Source organism: Tenrec ecaudatus, chromosome 14, assembly GCF_050624435.1.
Source record: "Tenrec ecaudatus isolate mTenEca1 chromosome 14, mTenEca1.hap1, whole genome shotgun sequence".
Lineage (NCBI taxonomy): Eukaryota > Metazoa > Chordata > Mammalia > Afrosoricida > Tenrecidae > Tenrec > Tenrec ecaudatus.
The window spans coordinates 12,866,865-12,891,223 of NC_134543.1; the positions used below are offsets into that span (position 1 = coordinate 12,866,865).

Sequence of the window (24,359 nt, forward strand, 5' to 3'; positions counted from 1 at the left end):
TTTTTTTTATTTCAATTTTGGTAACTTAAATAGGTGATTGGTGTGTAACACTTCTTTAATTTTCTCAGCATTCCAACAAAATGTTATAAAAGTATTCATTGCTTTTTTGCATAAACTTGTGTTAATGGTTTTATTTTGTATTAACCTTTCAGTAGTGTGCCACACAGGTGGCACATGGTGACTGAAATGATACAAAAGGATAGTGGCATTTGATATCTAATTTCTGTTAGCTCTTTATTATCATTGCTCTGACAGCCAACAGTAAAGAAAACGTTCTACAGATTGAAGCATTCGTGGTCTCTGCGGAGACAGTTCAAGCAGGGAGCTTCTACCACTTCTAGAACGTGCTACAGCAGCGCTCTTTATAGTTAAAACTTTCTCAGTGAATGAAATGCTAAGTTCTCGGGGAGCTGCCAGTAAAGACGACGACGATGTTCATCAAATACTTTCCTCTAAAATAGTTTTGTGAAATAATGTAATGATATTAAAATACTTGTATAAGTCTTAGGCATAGCCACTAAATGTGTATGATTAAATAATTATTTTTTCCATATTCAGTATATCTCTGCAACAACTTTAGATGTTTAGTCTCATTAGTATGTTGTGTTGCGTGGTATGACACAAGTGGTCGTTTAAAAATGAGTACACCTCAGACATTTCTCTGTAGGCCGTTTGCATCTGTTGGGTGTATGGACCCTGAGAGTCAGAACTGGCTTGATGCCGCCTAGCAGTAACAAGGGCTTTCTTTGCCTTTCCGACCTTTTGGTTATTAGTATTTTTTAATTTCTACAAGAGAGAAACGACTGTCTTTAAGAGACGTGTTTTGTTGTTGTTTTTCCCAAAGACTGTTTTGCTAGTCATGAGGAAGCATTCCATCGGTCTGGCCAAACCGAGGCAAGAAATCGGCTAGAAGAAAATGTCCGTGCATTTTTCACTTTGGGTTTCCCTGTTCACTCTCCTTAACTGTCGGGGTTCCTTGTCCAAACAAGATCCCCAGCGATTCCCCAGTCTCCCCATATGGAAACAAACAATCTGTGCTAAAATGTGACAGTGGCCGTCGAACTCTCCTAGAGCTATTCGCATTGATAAGGAATTGTTAAAACTATTACTTGACATACGCAAACCAAAAAATGCATAGGGAGCAAAGATGGTGGTTGGGGGGTGGGTGGATGCAGGGTGTTCAAGCGTCAGAGAGAAGTCTTCCTAAATGAACGTTTAGCCAGCACTCCGACTCTGTCCTGGAGAAGAGAGGGTCGTAGTAGCCTGAATGCAGCAGGACTTTGTTATCCCAGCTGCAGTTGGTATCACTGTCTTTCCTCTTTGGTCACCTGCACTGGCCTGAATCAAACCGTGTTCTGCTTGTTTGTTTGTTTGTTTGTTGAAGGCTGAAAGAGCGTACTCCTTTTGTGGAACTATTGAGTACATGGCGCCAGACATTGTCCGGGGAGGAGATTCAGGACACGACAAGGTATGGTCCGTTTTTGAGGTTCTGCATCTTTCCCCTGACGATTTTTGATAAGATCCTAAATAATGACTGAGGTACAGCATCTCTTCAGCAGAGTTCTCTAACTAGTGTTGGTTCTTTATTTTCATTCGTTTGCTTTGCTTACCTGAACATACCAAAATTTTATAGGAAAGAGATTGTAGAAAGGACCTTCTTTATTTTCTCTTTTATAAGGTTCTGTTGGTAAGGATGGGGCCTTGGTGACGTATTGGGCTATGCCCATTGGCTATTAACTGCAAATCAGTGGTTTGAATCCACTGGCCGCTCCTTGGGAGAAAGGGGAAGCTTTCTGCTCCTATGAAGATTATCAGCCTCAGAAACCCACAGGGACCCTGCCACTCTGCCCTCTGCTGTTGCTGTGAATCAGAATCATCTCGGTGGCAGTGAGTTTGCCTGGAGTACTGGGGACGAGTTTTTGGTTTGTGTATTTTATAATGTGAATAACACTCTGGTTAAAGGGAGACACCAAACTTAACCAATTCTGCAAATATTTTTTTTCTATTAAAAGAGCCCAGATCTTGAGCCAAGCACCTATTGTAACTCCATTAAAAAAAAAAAAAGATCATCCTTTTTCTGATGCATGGGACCTTGGTCTTTTAGGACACCACTATGTCATTTACAGGAGCCCTAGTGATGTAGTGGTCACACGTCGGGCTGTGAGCCAGCAGTTCAAAACCACCCGCGGCTCCTCTGGAAACAGACGGGGCTTTGTACTCAGTCTTGGAAAGCCTTAGGAGGGCGCTGTGAGTGGACATTGACTGGATGGCAGCCAGTAAACGTGGTGCCACTCACAATACAGAGGTCTTGCTGGGCACGTAACTGAGCCCACTGGTCCCACCTTCACCAAGGCGGCTCATTCTGAATGTGCTGGTTGCCCTTGCTGTAAACAAACGCAGATGGAAGGGGTCCTCAGTTGACACCTGAGTCACATGATCACCAGCCAAGAAGTTGGTGGTTGGAACCCACCGAAGGCTTTGGAAAGACAGGGCAGGGTCCGTTTGCAGAAGGTCGCAGCCGTGAAATCTGTAGGAAGCAGTTCCAGTCTGCACCTGAGAAGTCGCCATGAGTAGGAGCCCAACCTCGCGGCCCCCTGCGGGAGGCTGGGTTGATGGAAGGAGCCGCTCCAGTGACCGTGTGTGTGTGTGTGTGTGTGTGTGTGTGTGTGTGTGTGTGTGTGTGTGTGTGTGTGTAAGAGCTACGTATCAAGAAAACAGCCTGGCCCAGTCCAATTCCAGTCCCGACGTCTGAGACTCATCTCACGTCCTTCTTGAGACTCACGCAATCACAAGCAAAGATGCACAATTTAGAACTTTCACCACTTGGTGGGTGCAGGGCATGTGGTTCCAATGGGGGTGGACTCATCTCAGAGCTCCGAGAGCAAGAAGGGTTGAGCCAGCAAGAAGGTGAAGGTAGAAAGAGGAGATTGCCAGGGCCCTCCTTCTGAGAAGGCCATGCCCACAGGGAGGCTCCTGATTGACAGGCTAGACTCCACCCTACACTCATATCTTCAAGTGGACCTAGAATTATGCACAGTAACTATCACAGTGAGGTGGAGGGGCAGCGAAGGAGAGGAAGGGCCTCGAGGAGAGGGGTTGACACCATGGCTGTGCTATTTGGCTCAAGCGGAGGGATACATGTGAGGATGGCACAGGACCGGGCCGTGCTGCGTTGGGTTGTGTCTACAGTCACTATGGCTCAGGACCGACTCAATGGGGCCTAACAACAACGACATATTCAAGATAGTCTTGTTTATTTTCCCGAGCCCTCTAAGAACTCTCTCTCTCCCGCCCCCTTCCCCTGGTGTGTGCAAAGGAAAGGTGGTGGGAGAGGCTTTCGAAGCAAACCTGCTTTCAAAAAGAACTCATGGTGTTTTTCTTTCCCCCTCCTTTGTGAAAGGGTACAGACTGGCTCAAGTTTTCCTGAGCATTTCTACTTTCTTAATAACTTTCTCCAGATAAGGAATCTGGCTCTTCTTGGCTCGTCGTCTTTCCTTGTCCTTCGCCCCTTCCCACAGTCCAGAGAGCAGTCATTTCTCAGAAGACCCTTTCTTCCCACATGTCCACAAGGTTGGCTCACAGTCGAATTGCAGATCTGTGCTAGTTTAAGATCAAATCCAACAGCAAGCATACCAAGGATTCTGCCTCACCTCGCAGGAAAGCTGCTTGAGTAAATCCCCTTCACCCCACACTGTTGTCAAGCTGACCCCGGCTCGTGGCAACACTGTGGGACAGAGCAGAACCACCCCATTGGGTCTCCAGAGCTGCAGATCTTCCTGCAAAGCGGAATGGACTCGTCCACAGTGGGGCTGGCTGTGTTTCTTTAATGTCCACTCTCGGCCTGAGCGACCAGTGAGTTCCAAGCTTGAACCGCTGGCTTTCCAAGTAGCAGCCAGGTGCTTTAGCCACTGGGCCCCTGGGCTCCTGCTTGTAGCAGTAGAGCAGTGGGAGGCTGAACGCGTCTGTTTTGTAGTTGTATTGATTCTTGGAGCGTTTGGAAGAATTGGATGGGCATTCATGTATAATTGTTACAACGGGAAAATTGCCTTTAAGATCTGTTGGAACCCATTTTTAGGTAGGAAAATCTGTACTATTACTCATGGAATTTCTGCAGGCGTGAGGTCAAGGATAGAGTTCATCAATAAAGTTCTTTCGTGTACATGGGGGAGTCTAGTGACTTTGAGTTAATCAAATCAGATTGTTGTTGTGTGCATGGAGGGGTGTGCGCTGTGGGGTGGATTCTGATTCACACCTAGAGGGCAGTGTCCGCAGGGCTTCCTAGGGAGGGATTGCTACGGGAGCAGAAACCACCAGGGCTTTGCTCGGGTCCAGTAGCTGGAGGGGGCCAGCTGCCGACCGACTGCTCACTGTTCCAGTCCTGTGCTAGAGATCCTGGCTAAGTCCCGTACATCGGGACCGACTGGAGCAGTGAGTTTGATGGGGGTTGGACATGTCTTTCTTGCATGTACTAATTTAGCCCTCCTTGCCTAGAAAGCTGTAACTTCTGTTAGAGTATTTTCCAAGTATCTGGTTTGATTTTTCACCCCTTCTTATAAAAGGTATTTTAGTTGATGATGCTATACAGTGGAATTATCATTGTCTTGTAGGCAGTTGACTGGTGGAGTCTAGGTGTTCTGATGTATGAATTACTAACGGGAGCATCTCCCTTCACTGTCGACGGCGAGAAAAACTCCCAGGCTGAGATCTCTAGGTAAGTGTGAACAGAACAAGACAGGAGTTGGCTGCACAACGAAGCTCGTCAGATGACTGCAGTTAGACTCATGAGAAAATAACTCAGACAAAATGATGTTTAAGTTGTAAATTTCCACTTGCTACTCTCATACTGTTACTCTTATATTTCTTTATATTTGGTGTGACGAATTTAAACTTAGTTTCATAGTAAGCGTCATAATACTCGCTTGTATTGTGCGTGTATAATCAGTCATGTATTAAACACCTTTCATGTTGTCTTACACCTAGTATGAGTTAGTCTGGATAGATTTAGAGAAACAAAATTCGTGGACACTCGTATTTTATTAGAGAGTTTCATATAAAGGGTAAGTGTACATTAAGAAAGCATCCCAACCCAGTGCTGTCCAAGCCTATAAGTCCAACATTAGCCCACATGTCCAACACCGATCTACAAAGTCGTCCTTAATCTCACAAAACACACGCAATGACGCCAAGTGCAGGAGGAAATCCAAATCATTGAGCGTGTAAGCATCTCAGCGCTGGCAGTGGTCTCCACGCAGCTTCTCCAGCACCCAGGGCTGCATCAGCGTAGGTCCATGTGGCTTATCCTCAGGGATGTTTCACAGGAAGTGAGCCTTGCCGGCTGAGACAGAGAACTAGCTGAGACAGCAGCGCCCTGGTCCAACCTTTAGAGAACAATAGACCAGACATGTCCGACCTTCAGAGAGCCTGCGAATCAGATGGCCTGAACTCTGAAAAACTAGAGCCAGTAGATTTTTCAGGAATTAAAAAAAGACTGTTTTGTGAATTTATTATTGTTTTGGGCACATGGTGAATAATTTTGTGTAAAGCTTGGAGTTAACCTGTGAGTCCATGTTTGTAAATGAAATCTACAGAGAGTGTAATCACTGAATTACCCTGCTTTACTTTTTCCTTGCGAGGTAATCACTCTGATTATCTTTCCTAGTGTAAGATCTTCTAAAATCTTAGAGCACACACCGCTCAGATGACTGTCATTATCTTGTCCTCACATGTCTTAATCAGCAGAGGTTTTTCTCATCAGCGAATTCTTCAGTTCCTTAATCATGATGATCTTCCCTGAACTCGGCCTAATTAAAAAAATATTTTAATGTTTCAAAATAATGTATCATCCACTTTACCAGCTTACCTCCTGTTTGCTGCTGGTAACCTAAGACCCGCATAATGCTGGTTCTTGACCACCGCCACCGCATGCCGCGTAGGCCAAGACCACCGGCGAGTCCAGCTCTCACCCGGGTGGGGTCACTTGAGCAGTGTCCTCGCGGTCGTCTTCTCGCTGTGTGAATGCCATCCCTGGGAGGGGCGAGCATTTTTGTGTCAGATTTCCTGGGCAAGAATGGAATTGCCAACGTGATGATTTGAATGATTGCCCTGTGGCTTTTCTGGGCGTTGGTATTCCATTTGTACTGCTTATCTTGGGTCTTTCCCTCTAGCTTTCGCTGTCTGTCAGGGTGCAGGTCAGGTCCCCGCTGCATGGGAAGGTGTTACACCTACTTGAGCACCGAAACCCAAGCACATAGTACTGTTGACACAAAAGGCACAGGCACCGGGCAGCCGGGCTTCGTCCCGCTGATGGTAGAGACGCAGGTAAATCTACAAGAGGTGACTTCATGTAAATGCAAGTCGGACATTCTGAGTCTTGCATGGCGTCAGTAGTTTAACTGAGAGTTTTCCTTTCGCATGGTCCATAGAGTCCTGATGTCTCTTAGAATCAGTGGGATCTTAGATTGATGAACTATGGTATGAATATTTGAATATAGGACTACCCGCTTGTTAGTTTTGCAGTGTTAATTTTGTTTTGGTTTTGCTATAATCAGCTCTCAGAAATATGGAAAGGTGGTTTTCTTTTGATTCCTGGAATTTGCATTTCAGGGGAGCATTTGTAGACTTCATGTTTCAGATGCAGTGAGCAAGTCATGGCTATGTGACTCCGTAGATGTCCCAAAGAGAAGGTGACTGACTGCTCCTGTAAAAGGTTCCAAGTCACCTGCAGTGCTGTGGACAGGCCCCACCCCCTACACAAGTGGCTACACAGATGCATGTGGTAGACGGCTTCCAACTCCATAGTCTGATTCCTGGAGGCCAAGCCTGATGTAGAGGGACTTGCGGTTCAGTCCTTAAACAGATCATGAGACCTAGACCGTAAGGGTCTTCAGCATGATCAGAAGGACTGATGGCTAGAGACCTCATCCCTCTTTCCCAGCTTTCTGTTACAATCCAGGATGGGAGGCAAGAACCATGAAGTGTGAGAGATTACAGAGACCAGATTTCTTAGCAACTGTGGTCAGTGACGAATCAGAGATGTATGTAACTTGATTTTTTAAAAAGAAATGAATGTCATATCCTGCCTACTGTGCCCCCCTTCATTCCCCCCCACCCCCCACAACGAGAGAGAGCTTGAGAGCACTCCAGTTGTAACAGCGCTGGACTGGCAGAGGATGGCTTCCAGGTGGACAGGATCCCCTTTGTCCCCGCTGTGGAACTCAGTGTCTCGTCAGTGGTTGACGGAAGACCACTCTCAGGTCTCTGCTCGGCGGAAGTCCCCACCGTGGCAACTGGAGTCCTCAGAGCCCTCACGCCGGGGAGGCCACGGAGCGCCTGCTCATGCGGTGGAGGGCACGTGTTGGAGCCTAGTCGTGGAGGTGACCTCATCCTCAGTGTCGTGACACTGGACGTAGGCGGTCACTAGGTTTAGCCCATGCTTATTCTTGTTAACTGCAGTGGAGTTAGACCAAGAACTCACTGCCATTGAGTCGGTGCTGACTCACAGCGACCTTTATCAGCAGACCTGAAAGACCTCTGTCGCGTGGCCTGATAAGCTCAACCCTGGGCATTTCCCACTGGCATTGCTACTTGGTAACTTTCTTAAAATAGACTCCCTAACCATGGGTTTGTCTGGAAGTCTTGGTCGCCATTGCAATCGCTATTAGAGCCCAGAGAGGTAAGCTAGAAAACATGAATGCAGACATCATGCCTTCTAAATACAAAATCAAGACCATCTCATATTTCATCCCTATCGATTGATTGGCTGGCTAGCATCTTGACTTATCCCATTTGTTGCTTTGTTTCTTCTTTTTAAAATTGGGGTGGAAATCTATACAGTAAAACATCCATACCAGATTTGGACCAGTTAGCCCACATCTGTTGGTGCTTGTCACACGAGCTACTCACCGGTACCTTCTTCTGAATGACACACTCACGCTGCAGCAGCGTGACAGGAAGGGTGTGGTGGGAGAGGAACGCTCATGTGCCTTGATGTCCTTTCCTGTCATCAGCCTGTGGATCTTTGCACTCCCCCTTCACTGACACAGGAGCCCTGCAATCTGCAAACGCAGCAGTTTGAAACCAGCAGCCGCTCCGAGGGAGAAAGACAGGGCTTTTTACTCCTGTGAGGAGTGACGGTCTCAGAAACCCACAGGGGCAGTTCTACCTGTCCTGTCAGGTCACTGTGAGTCAGCTTCGACTCGACGGCAGTGCGTCTTTGAGTCTCACATCACGCATGGGATATAGAAGTGTGTCCTGCTGTATGCTCATGTGCCCTCACAGCCTCTCCGGGGGTGAGGGAGGGGCTCAGTGTCATCCTTCCGGGTATGGAGGAGATCTGCCAGAAGCCTAATCCTTCTGGTGCCCGGAAGGCTGCCCTCCCTCAAGTGAATGCTTCTGGTGCGTCTCTCGTCCCTCACGGCTCTCCCCTTCCCTTGTTCCCTGAATGCTGCTTGTGTGGACTCGGCCTCTCCCCTCAGAGCGGGGGTCATGGAGGGATTTGGGGGGTCATGGTCACTGATTTTGGTCGCTGAGTGCCCTCCTGTCCCTCCTGAGTGTGTCGCCCTCCTTGTATGTCACAGGGCATCTCTTGTCTGCTGACAGACCCGGCTCACCTCCTCTGGCTCTTTCCTGTTTGCCCTGCTCTCTGAAATTCTTTGCATTCCACGCCCTTAATTTGTATTGTTGTGACTTGCAGTAGCTTGACCTCAGGGGATGGCCCACCCAAAATCTGAGCTCTTGGTTCTTGCCCACTTCTGTCACCCTGCCCCTTTCCAAGGAGAGGGCGCCAATAGAGCGCACTGGTGGTTGGAGAAGTCACAGCCCCAGGAACACTGAGTGGGCCACCGGGAGAGAGGTCCGCCAGTAAGAGCCACGGTCGGCGTCCAAGGGTCCAGTGGTAGCAGGCGGAGTGGATGGAAACCATTTGGACATTCGCTTACTCGGTCAGCGTTTGTTGAGCACTTGCTACGTCCTGCTCTGGACCCTAGGAATGAAGAAGCGAACAGAACAAGAGATTCCCCAATTCCTTAGAGCTTACATGTAGTTGAGAGAAGTAATAGACAAATATCTGTAACCTCCTGTGAATGCCATGAAAAAAAAGAAAATGGTGTTAAGAAAGAGGGGCAGCTGTTTTTGATAAAATGGTCGGGGAGGTTTCTCTGGTAAGGTGACAGTTGAGGGGGTGAAAACCAAGGCCTGCCCATTACTGCCATGTCTTCTTGTGTCGACTTTTCATTAAGTGTTGTGTTTCATGAACATACAGAACACGTGCCAGGTTCCATGGGTTCTTCGATTATGAGCATTTCAAACCAGTGAGAACAGTTGTTCACAGGATACTCACACATTCACCCCTAGATTCTATCCTGGACTGTTTGACCCTCCCTGCCTCCCACGTTGTCATCCGGGGGCTCCACCCTCACCCCAGTTACCCTGTACATCCTAAGCTAATCAGGTGTGCACGGTTTTTCCAGAAACCTAGCCTTCGCGGATGGGAAGACGTGTTATATTCACTTTCATTTGGAGCTAACTCGGGGATGTGATCCAAGCTACAATTAACTTACTTATTTCCAAAATAGCTGGATTCTCCAACACGTTTCTTGAACAGAGCTGACTTTGCTGTTTGGGTTGGTCGCTTTAGGTGTATGAAGTCTTCATACATGCCTGCGGGAGCCCTGGGGGTGTAGTGCTTCCGAGTTGGGCTGCTAACCGCAAGGCCAGCAGTTCAAAACCACCAGCCACTCCTTGGAAGAAAGACGAGGCCTTTTGCTCTCATAAAGAATTGCAGTCTTGGAAACCCACGGGGCAGGGCTTCCCCGCCCTGTGGGACCACGCAAGTCTGCATCAGCTCAATGGCAGCAAGGGTGTGTGCCTGAGTATTTTTAAAGCTTTCTCTTCTGTTCTGCACAGCTCTGCTGGGCTGTTGATTTCTTTTACCAGTACCTCAGTTTCACTGTTCTGTTGCATGAAACATCTCCAGACGTAGCTGGGGAAACCCTTTTCTTGTGATCTTCCTCAGAATTGTGTCAACTGGGTTGCTGTTGGTATGTGCTTGTTTTCACAGGTGAGTATTAAAACTGGCCCCAGTCTAAAACATGACATTGGAATACTAACTCATATTTAGAGTTCTTGCTTTTTTGAAAGAAGTTTATTTTCAGCTGTAAAACAGGGATACCAGCAGCCTTCTGACAGGATGGTTGTGCGGGTGAAACGAGGGTGCCCACGAAGTGTGCGGAATGTGCTGCCCAACTCCAAGCCGGTCCCAATGATGCCAAGGAGGTAGGGCTGATTTGAGCCCTGCCCACTTCCAGTTCATTTCGGGGGTTCCCCCTGTGCCTTTCGAAGCACACACACACAGCTTGGATGATTACCAATTCAGAAAGCATGCACACTGCCCTGGGTGAGTGGCTGTGTTGCCCCACCAGGATGGGTCTGTTCTGCGGAGCCAGTGGGAGTTGGAATCAATGTGGTGGCCGTGGGTTGGGTTTTTTTTTTTTCTCTTGTTTATGTATAAACCTACCTCAAACCAAACCCACTGCTATCAAATTGATTCTCGCTCATAGAAACTCTCTGAAAGGTTTCCAAGGCTGTAAATGTTTATGGGAGCAGACAGCCTCCTCTTTCTCCCGAGGAGCAGCTGGTGGGTTTGAACCACCAACCTGGCAGTTAGCAGTTCAGTGCCGCCAGAGCTCCGTGAATGGAAGGTCTAGTACAGACCCTCAGTGAACGAAGTGCATTCACACAGTGGCTGTCACAAGGACTCAGGCATGGCAACAGTTGTGAGGATGGCGCAGAACCGGGCACGGTGTCATTCTGGTGTACGGAAGTCCACTGGGAGTCGGAACCGACTCAAATGGCACCTAACGACGGCCCATCCCTAAGGCTGCCTGCCTGCCTGCCTGCCTGCCTGCCTGCCTTCCCTCCTTCCTTCCTTTTTCCAGTTAGATAATGCAGATGGTAGCTTCCCTTCGGATTGATTTGGACTGAAATTATTCCGCACTTTTTGTTCCTGTTTAAGATTCAGAGATTTGTTTCCCCAGGCTATTATTTTAACTGTATTTCCATTGTTCACATGCAGTTCCATTTCAACATGTGTTTGATACTTGGTTTTGCTCCAGAATCCCATTGCTATGAAGCTCACTCCTCTGGAGATTTTAACAGCAAGCTTTCCCTGCCTGCAGGAGGATCTTAAAAAGTGAACCTCCATATCCCCAAGATATGAGTCCGCTAGCCAAAGATCTTCTCCAGGGCCTGCTGATGAAAGACCCCAAAAAGAGGTTGGGGTGTGGTCCTCGGGATGCAGATGAGATCAAGGAGCATCTCTTCTTCCAGGTAAAAGGTGGTCCTGAGCCTTCCCTTCCTGCTTCCATGGGCCCGGCACCCTCATGGAGTGAATGATCCCTGTGCTGCTTGGATCTCTCCCTGAATGTCAGCTACAGGTGTGCCTGCAGGAAGGCCAGAGCGCTGCTTGTAAATACCAACATCATTTTCTGCCTAAATAGAGGAGAGATGAGAAGGCTCATAATTGACCATTTTTCTGCATGTTAATTAGTTAGACTTTCTGGGTATTGGTCCCATCTCTTAGGATTTAGTCATATGGACCAGCGAGACGGATTTTATTAATGTTTTTTGCTCCTCTCTCAGTTCATGAGCTATTTGTGCAGTGTGTGTGTGTGTGTGCGCGCGCGCAATTCCTCCCTTCTCTCTGCCGGAAGCCTTTAAATAGCAGTGTCTTTTCTTCCCAGGAGAAGGTTCAGAAAGTTCAGGGTGTTGTGTGTCAGTTACATGCCTGTAACACTGCAGTGTGTTCTCTGCTTTCTCCTCCCCCTGGGGTCGGAGAGTGAGTTTTCACATTGCTACCAGGGGTAGCTTAAAATAAAGACGGCAAACATCGATGGAGGATAAAAACTACAGCTCTGACCGCTCTTCTTGAAGGGCCGACTTACTCCAGCTTCTTAACGTAGCTGTTCCAAAAGGCAGTAGCTGGACTCTCGGCGGATGGTCAGTGACCCACTGAGAAGAAAGTGTACTTCTCAGTATGTGCACGTGATCGCTCCCTGTGGTTTGGAAAGGCCAATGTTGGAACACACAACCTCAGACATTTGGCTCAAAAATCAACAGGCAGGTAAAACTCAAGAAACCACCTTCACGCAATAACCCTGCATTGTCCTCCGAGGTCCTTTTTCTCTGTGGTCCAACCGAGGTTGTGAATCCGATGATGTGCCTTTCTTATCTGAGGTAGTACTCTTCTCTTACAGCATGGAACGGTAATGTGGGGTGACTGCATTGTCGTGACTTCTCAAATGGCAAGAGGGCCCTGTAGGACGGGCCAGAATTCTAGTTGTAAAGATCCAAGTGGCACGTACACACACACACACACACACACACACACACACACACGCCCGCCCATCGGAGCAGAGGGGAACGGTAGTCATAGGAAAAGATCTGCATCCTAAACGATGATCTGCTAACAGCGCCTTCCTTCCCTGGCTGGAGACCCCTCTCGTCATGTGCATCCGGTAGCGCACACGAGCCTCGGCTACCGCAGGAAGGAAGCCAGCCCAGCCAGAACGAGCCAGGGAACCAAGGAGGCACTTCAGACGGACAGCTCTGCTCCCGGCTCTTCCGCCAGCCTGCTTTAGGTGGTCACTTCTTGTTCCCAAGCTTCTGTTTGCTCCTCGATTAAGTTAGTAGTCCTAGTATTTCAATTTCAAAGAAAACCTGTCCCGGGAAACCCGTTTTGGCTGAAGAATCTGAAGAGCCTGCGGTTTAATGGCGTTATCTCCTTTTCCCCCACGAGGGGGCAGAGTGAAAACATTCTGTGTCGAAGAGACTTTTTAACTGAAGTTCTATCAACCCAGAAATGGAGCTGGCCCCGTGCTGCCATCGGGGTAGTCTGTTTGTATCTTGCAGTGGACAGCCCCTCTCTATTCTCATCAGCCAGGCTTCGTTCATTTGTGGGGATTACTAGGAAATCTCACAAGCAATGATGTTGATTTGGAAAAATCAGGAAACTGGATAGATAACCGTGGACTTGATCCAGTGAGTGTGGGCTGCGGTCTTACGAGGCTAGCAGGAAAGAGAAACAAAGCAGAGGCTCGGGCTGGAATCAGGACACCTGGCAGTTGATCAGACAGTACGTGCCTGCCCTCAGTGGGCAGGAGCCTGGGGCGTCCCAAGGGGGAACAGAGGCTTGAATGTGATTGCCGTTCGTCACTTTGATAGCATCATTGACCATAGCAGGCATCAGAAAATCCCTAGCTTAGGATGAATTTCGACCCTCCTAGAGGCCCAGGAAGGAGAGAGGGAGAGGTCGGTTGCACTGCTGCTGGGAAACGGGAGCATTTTTGTAGGGTCAGCGTTCATAGCCAGAGATTCTCAAGCCTGTGTGGTGCTTCTTTAGTTTAACTCTTTCCTCAGGAACCTCAGGACAAAACTGTTTTTCCTTTGGTCTCCCTAAGAGCCGGCCAGGGATCTCAGGAGGCCTCCGAGGACATAGTGCCGCAAGGACACTGCAGCGCTACCCTGCAGAGGGGGTGGGGCTCCTAAGCTGCAGTCAGGCAATGTGCTCGGGCTGGGATGCATTTGAGCCCTGATATCGGTGAAGCATATGACCTTTCCCATGGACGGCCAGAACAAACAAGTCTGCCTGGAAGGAGAAGTACAGACAGAATGTGCCTTAGAAGCCAAGGTGGAGACTTCCTCTCGCGAGGGCGAGGGGAGAAAGACATGCTTGGTAGATGCCATCCCAGACAGAAGGATCTGACACTGCGGCTGCAACAGTAGATTCAGACAACGCCACTGGTGAGAATGGTGCAGACCACGCAGCGCGGTGCTGCCGCACAGAGGCACTGCGAGTTGGAATCAACTCAGCAGCAGCTAACAGCAATTACTGGTTTAAAATATGCACCCTATTTTTAGCTTCTCTCTCTTAAGCTGTTCTCTGTAGGGGATGAAAACCTGTGAAATAAATATATATGTATACATATACACACCTATATGTATATACATATTTATCTTTGAATGTTCCTGTGTAACTGTATTTGTATATTCATAATATATACAAAAGATCAATGTATGTGCATATATCTGCCTCACTGGCCAGACTTCTCATAAGGGCAAGACTTCATCTCTCCTACTTTGGACCCGTTATCAGGAGAGCCCAGTCCCTGGAAAAGGACATCATGTCTGGTAAAATAGAAGGGAAGAGCAGAGAGGAAGACTTGATAAGATAGATGGGCTCCAACATGACCACAGTTGTGAGCATGGCACAGGACCAGGAGGTGTCTTGTGCTGTTGAATGTGAGTCTGAGTCACTTTGAGTTGGAGCCAAGTGATGGCCCTAACCACAACGCAGCGTATTTCAAAGTAACGACTCACCCGGTTGGAGGGGCTGGAAGGCTTCTCCTAACTCACGGGGTTGTAGGGCTGACGTGCAGGCTGCTGACACATGTCCCAAGAAGCAGCAGGCGGAGGAGAGTGAGTCAGACAGAAGGTCAAGAGGGCTTTGCAAGAGCACCCACAGAGAGTGGGTGCAGGCCCCACCCCCAAGGAGACCCCCTTTCACCCGAGGGGCTGCTCACGTCCGATCACCCCTGCAAGAGGACGGAGTGACATCTGTCAAACCACTGAGGAGCAGGCCTACGCAAGTAAATGGACACAACCTTCACCCCACGCCCCTTTCTTACCACTCACTCACAGTCCCACGTGCCGGCTATTGTTTTCAGGAAGTATATGCCCACCGGGTTCATGTCTGCTGTGCACCGATGTTCTTTTTCGCTGCAGAGAATGAGTTGGGATGATTTAGCTGCCAAAAGAGTGCCCGCGCCATTTAAGCCCGTCATTCGCGATGAATTAGACGTGAGCAACTTTGCAGACGAGTTCACAGAAATGGACCCCACGTATTCGCCCGCCGCCCTGCCCCAGAGCTCAGAGAAGCTGTTTCAGGTAACGTCCACAGGTACAGGCCACCTGTGCTTGGAAAGGCAGGGTCACTCACTTTGTATGACACATCTTTTTCTGGAAGCATGAGAAATGGGCACACTAAATTTTTCACAACTCTCAGTCATTGAGTCTTTTCCGGCTCACAGTGACCCACAGGACAGGGTAGAACTGCCCCGTCAGTCCCCGAGCCTGAAACCCTTGACGGCGCTGACAGGCCTGTCTGTCTCCTGTGCTCACGCTCACTACCTGCAAACCAACCGAACACGGCTCTTGGCCTGGAGTCCATGGCGACCCATAGCAGAAGGGGACTGCCCTGCAGGTTTCGCAGGCACAGCCATCTTGCCTTTGTCCCTGGGGATGGTCGGTACCTTCGCACTCCCTACGCCCCAGAGCGCCTCATTAGTGCAGAAAAGACCCTGCATTTGAACTGAACCGTGTGACTTTTTGTTCCCTAGCGCCACTGGGGGTGTTTGTCAGTACACAAAGTGTTGATTGGACACCAGCACTTTGCTCATTTTAGACTTTTCCAATAGAAAATTCAGTGCTGAATTAAAAAAAAAAACTTTAGTTAATAAAGTGTCTCATCTGATTATCTCCAGTGAATAATTTTCACTGCATTTAAACTACTGATCATTCAGAATGGATTTTATTTCTAGGAAAGGATTTCTTTCCAGGACCTTCCATTTTATCTCTCTGTAAGAGAAACATCCCAATTCCTAGGAGGCATCAGGCCTATGCTTCAGCGACTCCGTAAGGGGGTCTGGTGGCAGCCGAGTCTGGCACAGGGCCGGGCCCTTGGAGGACGCTGGGGGGGGGGGGGTTGGCACAGCTGCTGTGAATGCGCTCGCTGCAACAGTGGAGTCCTTTGACCCTGCTTGGTGCGGCGCACCTCTCTGCTGTCAGGCGCTCTCTCTAAAACTCAGTTTTCAGTTTCGTTCTGAAGAGGTCAAATAGAGTCACGTCAGCAGTGCACTAGAAACTAGTCCGTTTCTACTTGCAGTTTTTCTAGGTTGAAAACGAATAGCACACTGGGCCGAGTTCCTTATCGTGGTCTCTGGTTTGAGAGGAGAGCCGTGCCCCCGGCAGACATGTCAGCTGAAGAGTGACAGCCCTGGGGCAGGGTTTGGAAGGGGTGGAGCGGCACGTCCCTTCCGCTCATGGGGAGTCGACCCGCCGGACTCCGCCGGAAGGTGGCGTTAGCACCTGCTGAACGGCATTTTCTGCCGAGCAGAGATGACCTCGCATTTCGAATCGCAAATAAGATCAAATTAAATTCATCTCAAATGCCTGAGCGTTTTCAGTCTCCCCCACACCCCCCACTGTGACACAGGAGACCATTGAACAAGCCATTCCCGGGAGGGAGTCTGTGCCCCGGCTCCCACGCCCCCCTTTTGTTTCCTAGGGCTACTCCTTTGTGGCTCCTTCGATTCTCTTCAAGCGCAACGCGGCCGTCATAGACCCCTTCCAGTTTCACACGGGCGCCGAGCGCCCCGGAGTGACGAGCGTCGCCAGGAGTGCCATGTTGAAGGTAGGCAGACAGATCACTCTGGGGCACTCGGTAGGCACGACGAACACCTTCCAGTCTAGGAAGGTAAAGTTATCAGGCCGGCGCTCCCAATGCGCTCGTGAGTGAGCGGCGGCCCCCTCACCGGGTGGCTTTAGAGATGTCCCAGTGGCTCGGAAGACTTCCAGAGCAGTGCCCGGGACTGCACTGCGCTCCTGTTGGCTCAAGTGGGCAGTGGGTTATGAGGCCACACGTTTCTGTTTCTTGCCGTTAAATGCTGTCGATTTCTTCACAGGACTCTCCGTTCTATCAACACTATGACCTGGACCTGAAGGACAAGCCGTTAGGAGAGGGAAGTTTCTCAATATGTCGAAAGTGTATACACAAAAAGAGTAGCCAAGCATTTGCAGTCAAAATAATCAGCAAACGGTACGACTGGCCGCCCGGGGTGGTGCTCCTTATGTACTCCTGCTGGTCAGTGCGCTTTGTGAACGGGTAGTTCTTTCAAAGAAGGAACCATGAGGCCTTTTACCTGGGGATTCAGTTAGCTGGCTCCTGAGAGGAGTTCTGCTCATACCGGCAGAGATACACGCCGACAGGCTGTCCGTTTTAGGTCTCAGTGGCGCGTTTTTGAGTTTATTAGGAAAATCTGGCCATCCATCAGACTCACATAGTGCTTTCAGCAGCGCCTGCCATCCTGTCGCGTTGTGTTTGAAAGACCTCTCTGGGAGGCCGGGGAAAGCTAAGCTGCTGGGAAAGCTGAGGCCCACGAGGTTTTGTGTCTGTTGCTTGTTTAACTGGTCCTTACTAACAGGATTGTCGATGCCTGTTCCAAGTTGTCAGGCAAGTTGACCATACATTTCTTCGTGTGACGAGCTCTTTTGGGGCTCAGATGTAATCATTTTGGTACAGTGCAGTTGGTGGAAGGATTCATCCATTTCATGGATTTTGGCACCTATAGTCTGACGGCCATGTGGGGAGGGACACATCAGCTTTGGGGTGATGCTGACACAGGCTGACTTACTGAGAGAGACTAGGAGGCTCCTGAAAATTCATGGGAAAACAGAGTTATGAGAGGACAGGATTTTCCAGGGGTTCGGGAAGCCCCTCATAGAGCTGCTAACTCTACGTCTTGCAGGATGGAAGCCAATACTCAGAAGGAAATCACAGCTCTGAGACTCTGTGAAGGACACCCCAATGTAGTGAAGTTGCATGAGGTTTTTCATGACCAGGTATGACTCAGTGCGCGTACCCTAACTCATACAAGGTTCTCCGAAGGACACGGGCAGGGCTGGGGGGAACTGTGCCTAGTGCCAAGTCAACTGCCGCCCCCACCTTTGCGCCATCTGTCTGCCTCCCCAACCCCAGCATGGACCGCCCACTTCCCTTTTGGTTCTGGAGTGGAACCTAGATGCCCAGACCTCTTGACTACTAGCTAACACGGGCCGTGCGGGGCAGAAAGGCCAGGGCACACCTCTTGCACCATCTTGTTCCAAGTGGCCAGTTCTGCAGAGGCTGTAGGCTCAGACCTGCTGCCCCAACCCCCCACCAGGACCCTAACACAGAAAGAAGTATGTGACTTAGGCCTGTGGGGAGGCGGGGCCTTTAGTTAGGTCCTTGCCCCCTGCCCAGTGCCTCCCACTGCCCTTCCTGTGACCAGAATGCTCCGGTACAGTTTTCTCTCCCTGACTGGCTGGACTGACAGGGTCTTGCTCTCATCACACGCTGGGCACCAGGACTAAAGCCGACCCTGGGTGTGATTGATTGATTGATTGAGGTTCAGAAGGGCCATGAGACTTGCCAACCATCACACTGTAAGTTGGTAAGAATGGAATCTCGAGGGCCTGGTCTCCCGTGGGAGGCCCTCTCATGGTGCCTGGTTCTCTGCCGCGTGGAAATTCCCCAGCAGACCCTGCCCAAGAATGGCTCCTCGTGACGAAAGCCTGCAGGAATGGCAGAAGCACCGTCGTGAGAGCTGCTGCCCTGCTTGCCGTAGGTGATAGAAGTACCATCCCAGACACTGAGGATAGCTCCCCCGCTATCTGACCTGCACCCCACAGGAACCCAGGGGACCCCCATGGCCCACGAGTTACATGCTCGTGTGGCTGAGACGGTGGTGGTTTAAACCCTCAGCTCTCCAGAGCAAAGGCCTGCTCCCCTCACAGGCACGGCCGCAGACACCCAGAGGGTCCTGCGGGGTCAGAGTCTTCTCCTACAGAGTGAGAAAAGGACCTCCCTGGAGTAACGGTGTCTCACAGTGTGTACCTTGTGCTGCTGGGCTCTGCGCCCGAGCCAGACAGACTCAGGGCCCAGGCAGTTAATGCCCGTGCTCCAGTGCCTTCTGGAGCCAAGTCCACGACCATCCAGTCCACTCCCACGCTACCGTAATGGGCAGAGGAGAACTGTTCCCTTGGGTGTCTCAGGCTATCGCTCTCTGGGAGCAGAAAGTCTCATCTTTCTCCCGCAGAGCAGCTGGTGGGTTCCCGCTGCTGGCCTTGCTGCTTAGAGCTCAGTGCATCACCAAGCAGGCCACTGGGGCCCCTGATTCTCCCACCTCAGGGTGGACACGGCTGGTGTCCAACAGCAGGAAAACGAGCACCCAACATGGACACCAATCTCAGTCCCTCTGGCTCAACGTCAGAAAAGAAATGCCTAGAGAACCAAGGGCTCGGCCTGGGAGACGGCTCTGTCGGCTCCTCTGCCATCTCCCACCCATCAACTGCTCAGCTCCAGTGGAGACAGAGTCCCTGTCCGTGGCAGGTTTTAGGAACAGACTTGTTGAAGATGATCCTCAATCAAGGGATAGATGGGTGACCTCAGATAGCCGCCTCTGACCCAGGCTGTAGATCAAGCACAGCGTTGAGTCTTGAACCCCCGGACTCACGTCAGGTCTCAGGAACCACCCACTCGTGCACTGACCGGGTAGCCCCTGCGGGTTTCCCCGGACTGCAGCTACTTGGGGGGCAGACAGCCTCATCTTTGTCCCAGGGACTAGATGGTGGTTTTGAACTCCTGACCTGGCAGTTAGCAACCCAACTCGTAACCTGCGAAGCCACGGCGGCTCCTAGATCAGGAACTACAGCACTCTTTTATTCTATGCTGTGTCACAAGGTAAGTTTACGATCACTTGCTTTTACGTACGAGTTGCTGGAAGATAAATTTACCCCACGGTGCGATCCTGTAAATGCATTGCCAGTGTACTATGAAGTAGTTGCACATACCTCAGGCTGTTAGCCTTTTTTAATGGTGACACGCTGGCTCGGTCTTCACATGTCCATGCAGCCTTCTTTCCAACCAGTATAAGATTGCAGACAGGTCGTCAGCTTCGATTGCAACAGTGGAGTTCATTTTGCTGTGACGTGTGCTGTACAGGGTCTGTGAGCTGCCCATTGCTGATGCAGGAGCAAGGTCCCAAGTTGGAAACCACCAGCCACTCCACTGGTGAAAGATGGGGTTTTCCACTCCCATCAAGAGTTAAGGTCTCGGAAATTCACGGGAGCGGCTCCACCCTGTCTGCTAGGGTCCCTGTGAGTCAGCATGGATTCTGAGGCTGTGGGCTTGGTCAGTTTGGTTTTTAGTGTAGGAACTGAAAACAACACAGAAGCCCTCTCACCACTGGGTCACCAGTCTGACTGGCCTGAAGCCAGGGTTGACGTCAGCAGGGCGCCTTTGTCTAGGTGCCCTGGGGAGAAGCATCTGTTTGCCTTCTTTAGCCTCATTCCTGGCCTCGGGCCCTCCCAGACACCACTCCCACTGCTCGCGTCCACACTGCCATCATCACATCTCCTCGTGTTGGCCCTGGTCCTCCTGCCTCCTCCTTACAATGATGCTCTAATTACACAGGCTGCACCTTGGCTGCCCTGGGCAGTCTCCCCATCGGAAGATCCCTAGTTTCATCCCATCTGCACAGGCCCATTGGCAATGCAAGGTCGGGATCACAGGTCTGGGGACATCTTTGAGGTGCCATTCTAAAGCCAGCCTACATGCATTTCCTCCCACCCTGCATTGTAGTGAGGGTGCCAGGATTCTGAAAGGTAAAGTGGCATCGCCCAGTCCCACATAGCAGGATTTGCGTTGCAATCCAGCTTTGACTCTTGAAAACCGCTTGCCCTTTGAGTCAGTACTGGCATTGGCTCCTGGCAGCATCCTGTGTCAGAACTCGGCTCCATGGGCTTCTCAGTGGCTGCTTTTGGGGAAGCAGACCACCTGTAGCCATTCTGGTCACAGCCCCTCCTGTGGCCTGTGCTGTCAACCCCAGACCCTGCCTGCCCTTCACCTCTTGTGGAAGCCAGCCCTCAACCTTGACCTTTTTTTAATTTGTTTGACCTAAAACGCAAATTAGCTTACCTTACCAAAAGAATCCTTCACCCATTGCCGTTTATCCAAGATGAGCAGCTTTGCCCTATTCACAATTCCAGACGCATTTCACGTGCTGAGCAACGTGGTGCTCAAGTACCTAGCACTTAGGGCTGACTGCCGCGCTGGTCCCTCTCAACCACTTCCACGTGAGAATCCGTCCAAATCCTTAGCTTTCTGGTAATTCTCGTGTTATTTTCCTTACAGAAGTGTGTGCAAAGAGTAATCAGCATATCACTCATAAAATAGTCAATTAAGAAAATACCATTGGGGTCTGAGGCATTTAGAAGAACAATAAGCACCAGTTAATTGTGGGTATTTGTCCTGGGCTTTTAACCGGAAGCCTGAGGCAGGTCTGGAGCCCAAACCCGGGCCTTCCCATCAATTTCAACTTATAGCAACCCAATCAGAGGGTTTCTGTGGCTGTCAGTCTTTTTCAGAGGACCCCAAATGACATCACCCAACAGTCCCCTTGTACAAGGGAAGCCGTGCCATTCAGAGCCCCACCACCCCTGCCCCCACTGGGGCCGGTGCCCTCCTCAGCCTGCAGGCGGCTCCATCAGTTCAGGCGCAGTGGCATGGCATTGTCAGCTGGGAAAGCTGGGCTAGCCCAAACTGAAAGAGCCCTTGAAGAAAAGGTAAGAGGTCCCACTGCAAGCGCCTGCCGGATCCTCGTCCCTGAAACAGAATTCTGAAGAAGCTGCCCTGTCCCCTAGGCCCTTCTCCTCCTCCTTAACCAGCTCACTGCGTTTCTTTTCCAGCTTCACACCTTCCTGGTGATGGAGCTGCTGAATGGCGGGGAGCTGTTTGAGCGCATTCAGAAGAAGCAGCACTTCAGCGAGACGGAAGCCAGCTACATCATGCGCAAGCTGGTCTCCGCTGTCAGCCACATGCACGACGTGGGCGTGGTGCACAGAGACTTGAAACCCGAGGTACGACTGAAGCACCCCCGTTAACAGCCGCCCCCCCCCCCACACCCCTGGCCTTGCTGCCGCTCCTTTTCAGGCTTCCTGCTCTAGGTCCTTGCAAATCGTCGTGTTTCTTGGATCTTTTTTCCTTCGTCTATTTTGGTCTAAAATAAATATGTCTCTTTTCTTTTCTTTGGGCCAGCTGATCAGCCTGAGGTTATATTTATAAGTGTGAGAGCCTTTTATGGAAGAAATACTTTATCCAACAGTTGTGGAACTAAAAATAGCCGTGGAGATTTTTGACGCATAAAACAATATTCCTTCTGGATCTACCCTTTGAGGGTTTTTTTTTTGGTTTGGTTTAGTTTTAATGCCATCTTTTGAAAGCGTATTTCCACATTTCTGTTCTAACTCACTCTCCCTCCTGAACGGGGATACGCACAAGGCTGTTCTGAGTGCGGGCTACCTAGTGCCCTCCTTCCACGCGTTTCTCGAGCTCAGGTGTTGGAAGGTGCAGGGCACTGAGTCTCAGCTGTTTCAAGCACACTCTCTCTTTTGAAAGGTGAGTAAAGAAAGCCCTCACTGTCTGCTGGTCTCCTTCGGGCCTCCGAAGGGTGCCTGCCCTCTGTTGTAGCAAACCAGTGAGTACGGATGAAGAGAGAACCAGGAAGCCGCCGTCCTAAAGCACCCAGGCATCCTTGGCGCCTGATCGGGCAGGGGGTGAGGACGTTGCTCCGGCACATCCCACGGCTCATCTGAGGGGCATCTGAGTCTGCCCGGGTGAGGCCGAAGAGGGGTTCTCTGGACACAGTGTTTTAGTTCTTTCTTGCCTTTTATTTGACTGTCTTGGGTTATTATCGCTGGAAGATGTTTTGGAAATGGATCTCTCTGAAGTTCTGCCCACACACTTTCCATTGGTACCCACAGGAAAGTGGATTGAGGGGCGGGGAGGCAGGGGCAGCCTGGTGCACTGTCCGTGGGAGCCCAGCTGTCTGTGGTTGACCAGGAACGCAAGCCCCCTCTTGGCCCCCTTCAAGGTGGTCTTGAAAGACAAGGAACAAGCATGTAATTTCCTTTCATTGGAAAAGATCTGTGCCCTGCCCATTCAGAATCCGGTTTTCCACGTTTTATTCCATGTTGACTGGCCCTCTGTCCCCTCAGGCGTCTGTCACTGTCCTCCCCAGCAGACCCTCAGTTCATCTGCGGACTGCACTAGCCCGAGGGCCCCGCAGAGCACATCTTCTTGTTTGGCACACAGCTCTGTGTTTTTAACCCGCCCTCCAGGACATCGTTCCACACGCTGCCGTCCTAAACCCCATCGTGGTTGGGAGAAAGGGAAATGCGCCCTTATGGTAACGTTGTCGCTCTGCCTTCTAATTGGCCGCGTGCATGGTTACGTCGCCCTCCCGCTGAGGCGGCGCCTGACCAGTCCGTACGTTCCAGGCAGTCCTGCTCAGAGTCACACTGAGCACCCGGCCGCCAGGCTCCAGTCCACTGCTGGCGCTTTTCCGAGTGGCTGGTCCCCGCACTCCTCCAGGAGCGGAGGTGCAGCCCAGGTGTGTTCCCAGCACGAAGCCCATGAGCTCCCAAGGGCTGGGAAGTGAGGCCCTGTGAACAGGAAGCCCTGGTTTGACGCACGCAGGAGAGGGACCGAAGTCACCAACCTAAAAGCCATGCCACCTGCCCCCATTTCCTCCACGTTTCCACTGCAGACGGAACTCCCTCGTGTCATTCCCACGCCGCACCCCAGTCTCTCTGTAACACGGAGGAGCTCGGGTGCTTGCTGAAACTTGTCCACGCCGCACTTCCCTTGTGACCAAGTCTGATACCCTTTCATTCCCTGCGAGTCGGGATCCAGCGCCGTGATAGGAACGGAAGGCGGGTCTCAGTGCGGGTCTCCTTCCTCTTCTGCACTCTCGCGTCTTCACCTTGGACTCAAGCAGAAGGCTTAAGGTGTTTCTTCTCTGTGTCCATGAAGCCTCTGTGAGGCCTTTTATCTCCGTCAACAAACCAAATGCCGTTGCAGGGCTGAGGGATGATCTAACGAGCATACGTACGTGGCCGGTTTTGTTAAGATCTCCAAGGACAGTGCAGTCAGGCTCAGTTCTCCAGCTTCATGGGCTAATAGAAAGCCTTCGTTCATTGGTACAGTTAGCAGTTAAAACCCCTCTAAACTCAGTGTCGCTGAGTCCATTCCGATTCACAGCGACCCTATGAAACAGTATAGCTGCCTTGAAGGACGCATTTCCGAACTGCTGTGTCGATCTCCATGCCTCTTACCAGGCGGTGCTAGGTATGATATAGCTTTCATTTCAGTAAACAAATACTTACCAAGTGCCTACGATGTAGCTCTTCCTGAGCCAGGCCTCAGGAATGCAGCCATATATAAGATCAGCTCAGCCCCTGAGTTGGTGGTATGGTGGTTTTGCGTTGGGCTGTGATCCACATGGTTGGCAGTTTGAAACTACCAACAGCTCCTCAGGAGAAAGATGAGGCTTTCTACTTCCTTAGCAGTTCTAGTCTCGGAAACCCACAGCGAGGCTCGCTGTGAGTCGGCATTGATCCGTGGCAGTGAGTTTGTGGGGAGGGGAGGAGGGCATTAAACTAATAATACAAGAAATGGCCAGAATGGAAAGGAAAATCGCGCCAGTAGA

At 50.5% G+C, this 24,359-nt stretch overlaps 1 protein-coding gene across 1 annotated transcript in view; it reads left to right on the forward strand.

The window, feature by feature from the left end:
* Window positions 1-24,359, forward strand: part of RPS6KA5 (ribosomal protein S6 kinase A5) — a 150,448-nt gene that overhangs the window by 114,632 nt on the left and 11,457 nt on the right. Inside the window, exons 6-13 of the mRNA XM_075530905.1 lie at window positions 1,385-1,468; window positions 4,608-4,711; window positions 11,175-11,325; window positions 14,779-14,940; window positions 16,340-16,465; window positions 16,737-16,870; window positions 17,580-17,673; window positions 21,559-21,729. Of these exons, the coding sequence (XP_075387020.1) occupies window positions 1,385-1,468; window positions 4,608-4,711; window positions 11,175-11,325; window positions 14,779-14,940; window positions 16,340-16,465; window positions 16,737-16,870; window positions 17,580-17,673; window positions 21,559-21,729 (1,026 nt within the window). The remainder of the gene's footprint in view (window positions 1-1,384; window positions 1,469-4,607; window positions 4,712-11,174; window positions 11,326-14,778; window positions 14,941-16,339; window positions 16,466-16,736; window positions 16,871-17,579; window positions 17,674-21,558; window positions 21,730-24,359) is intronic.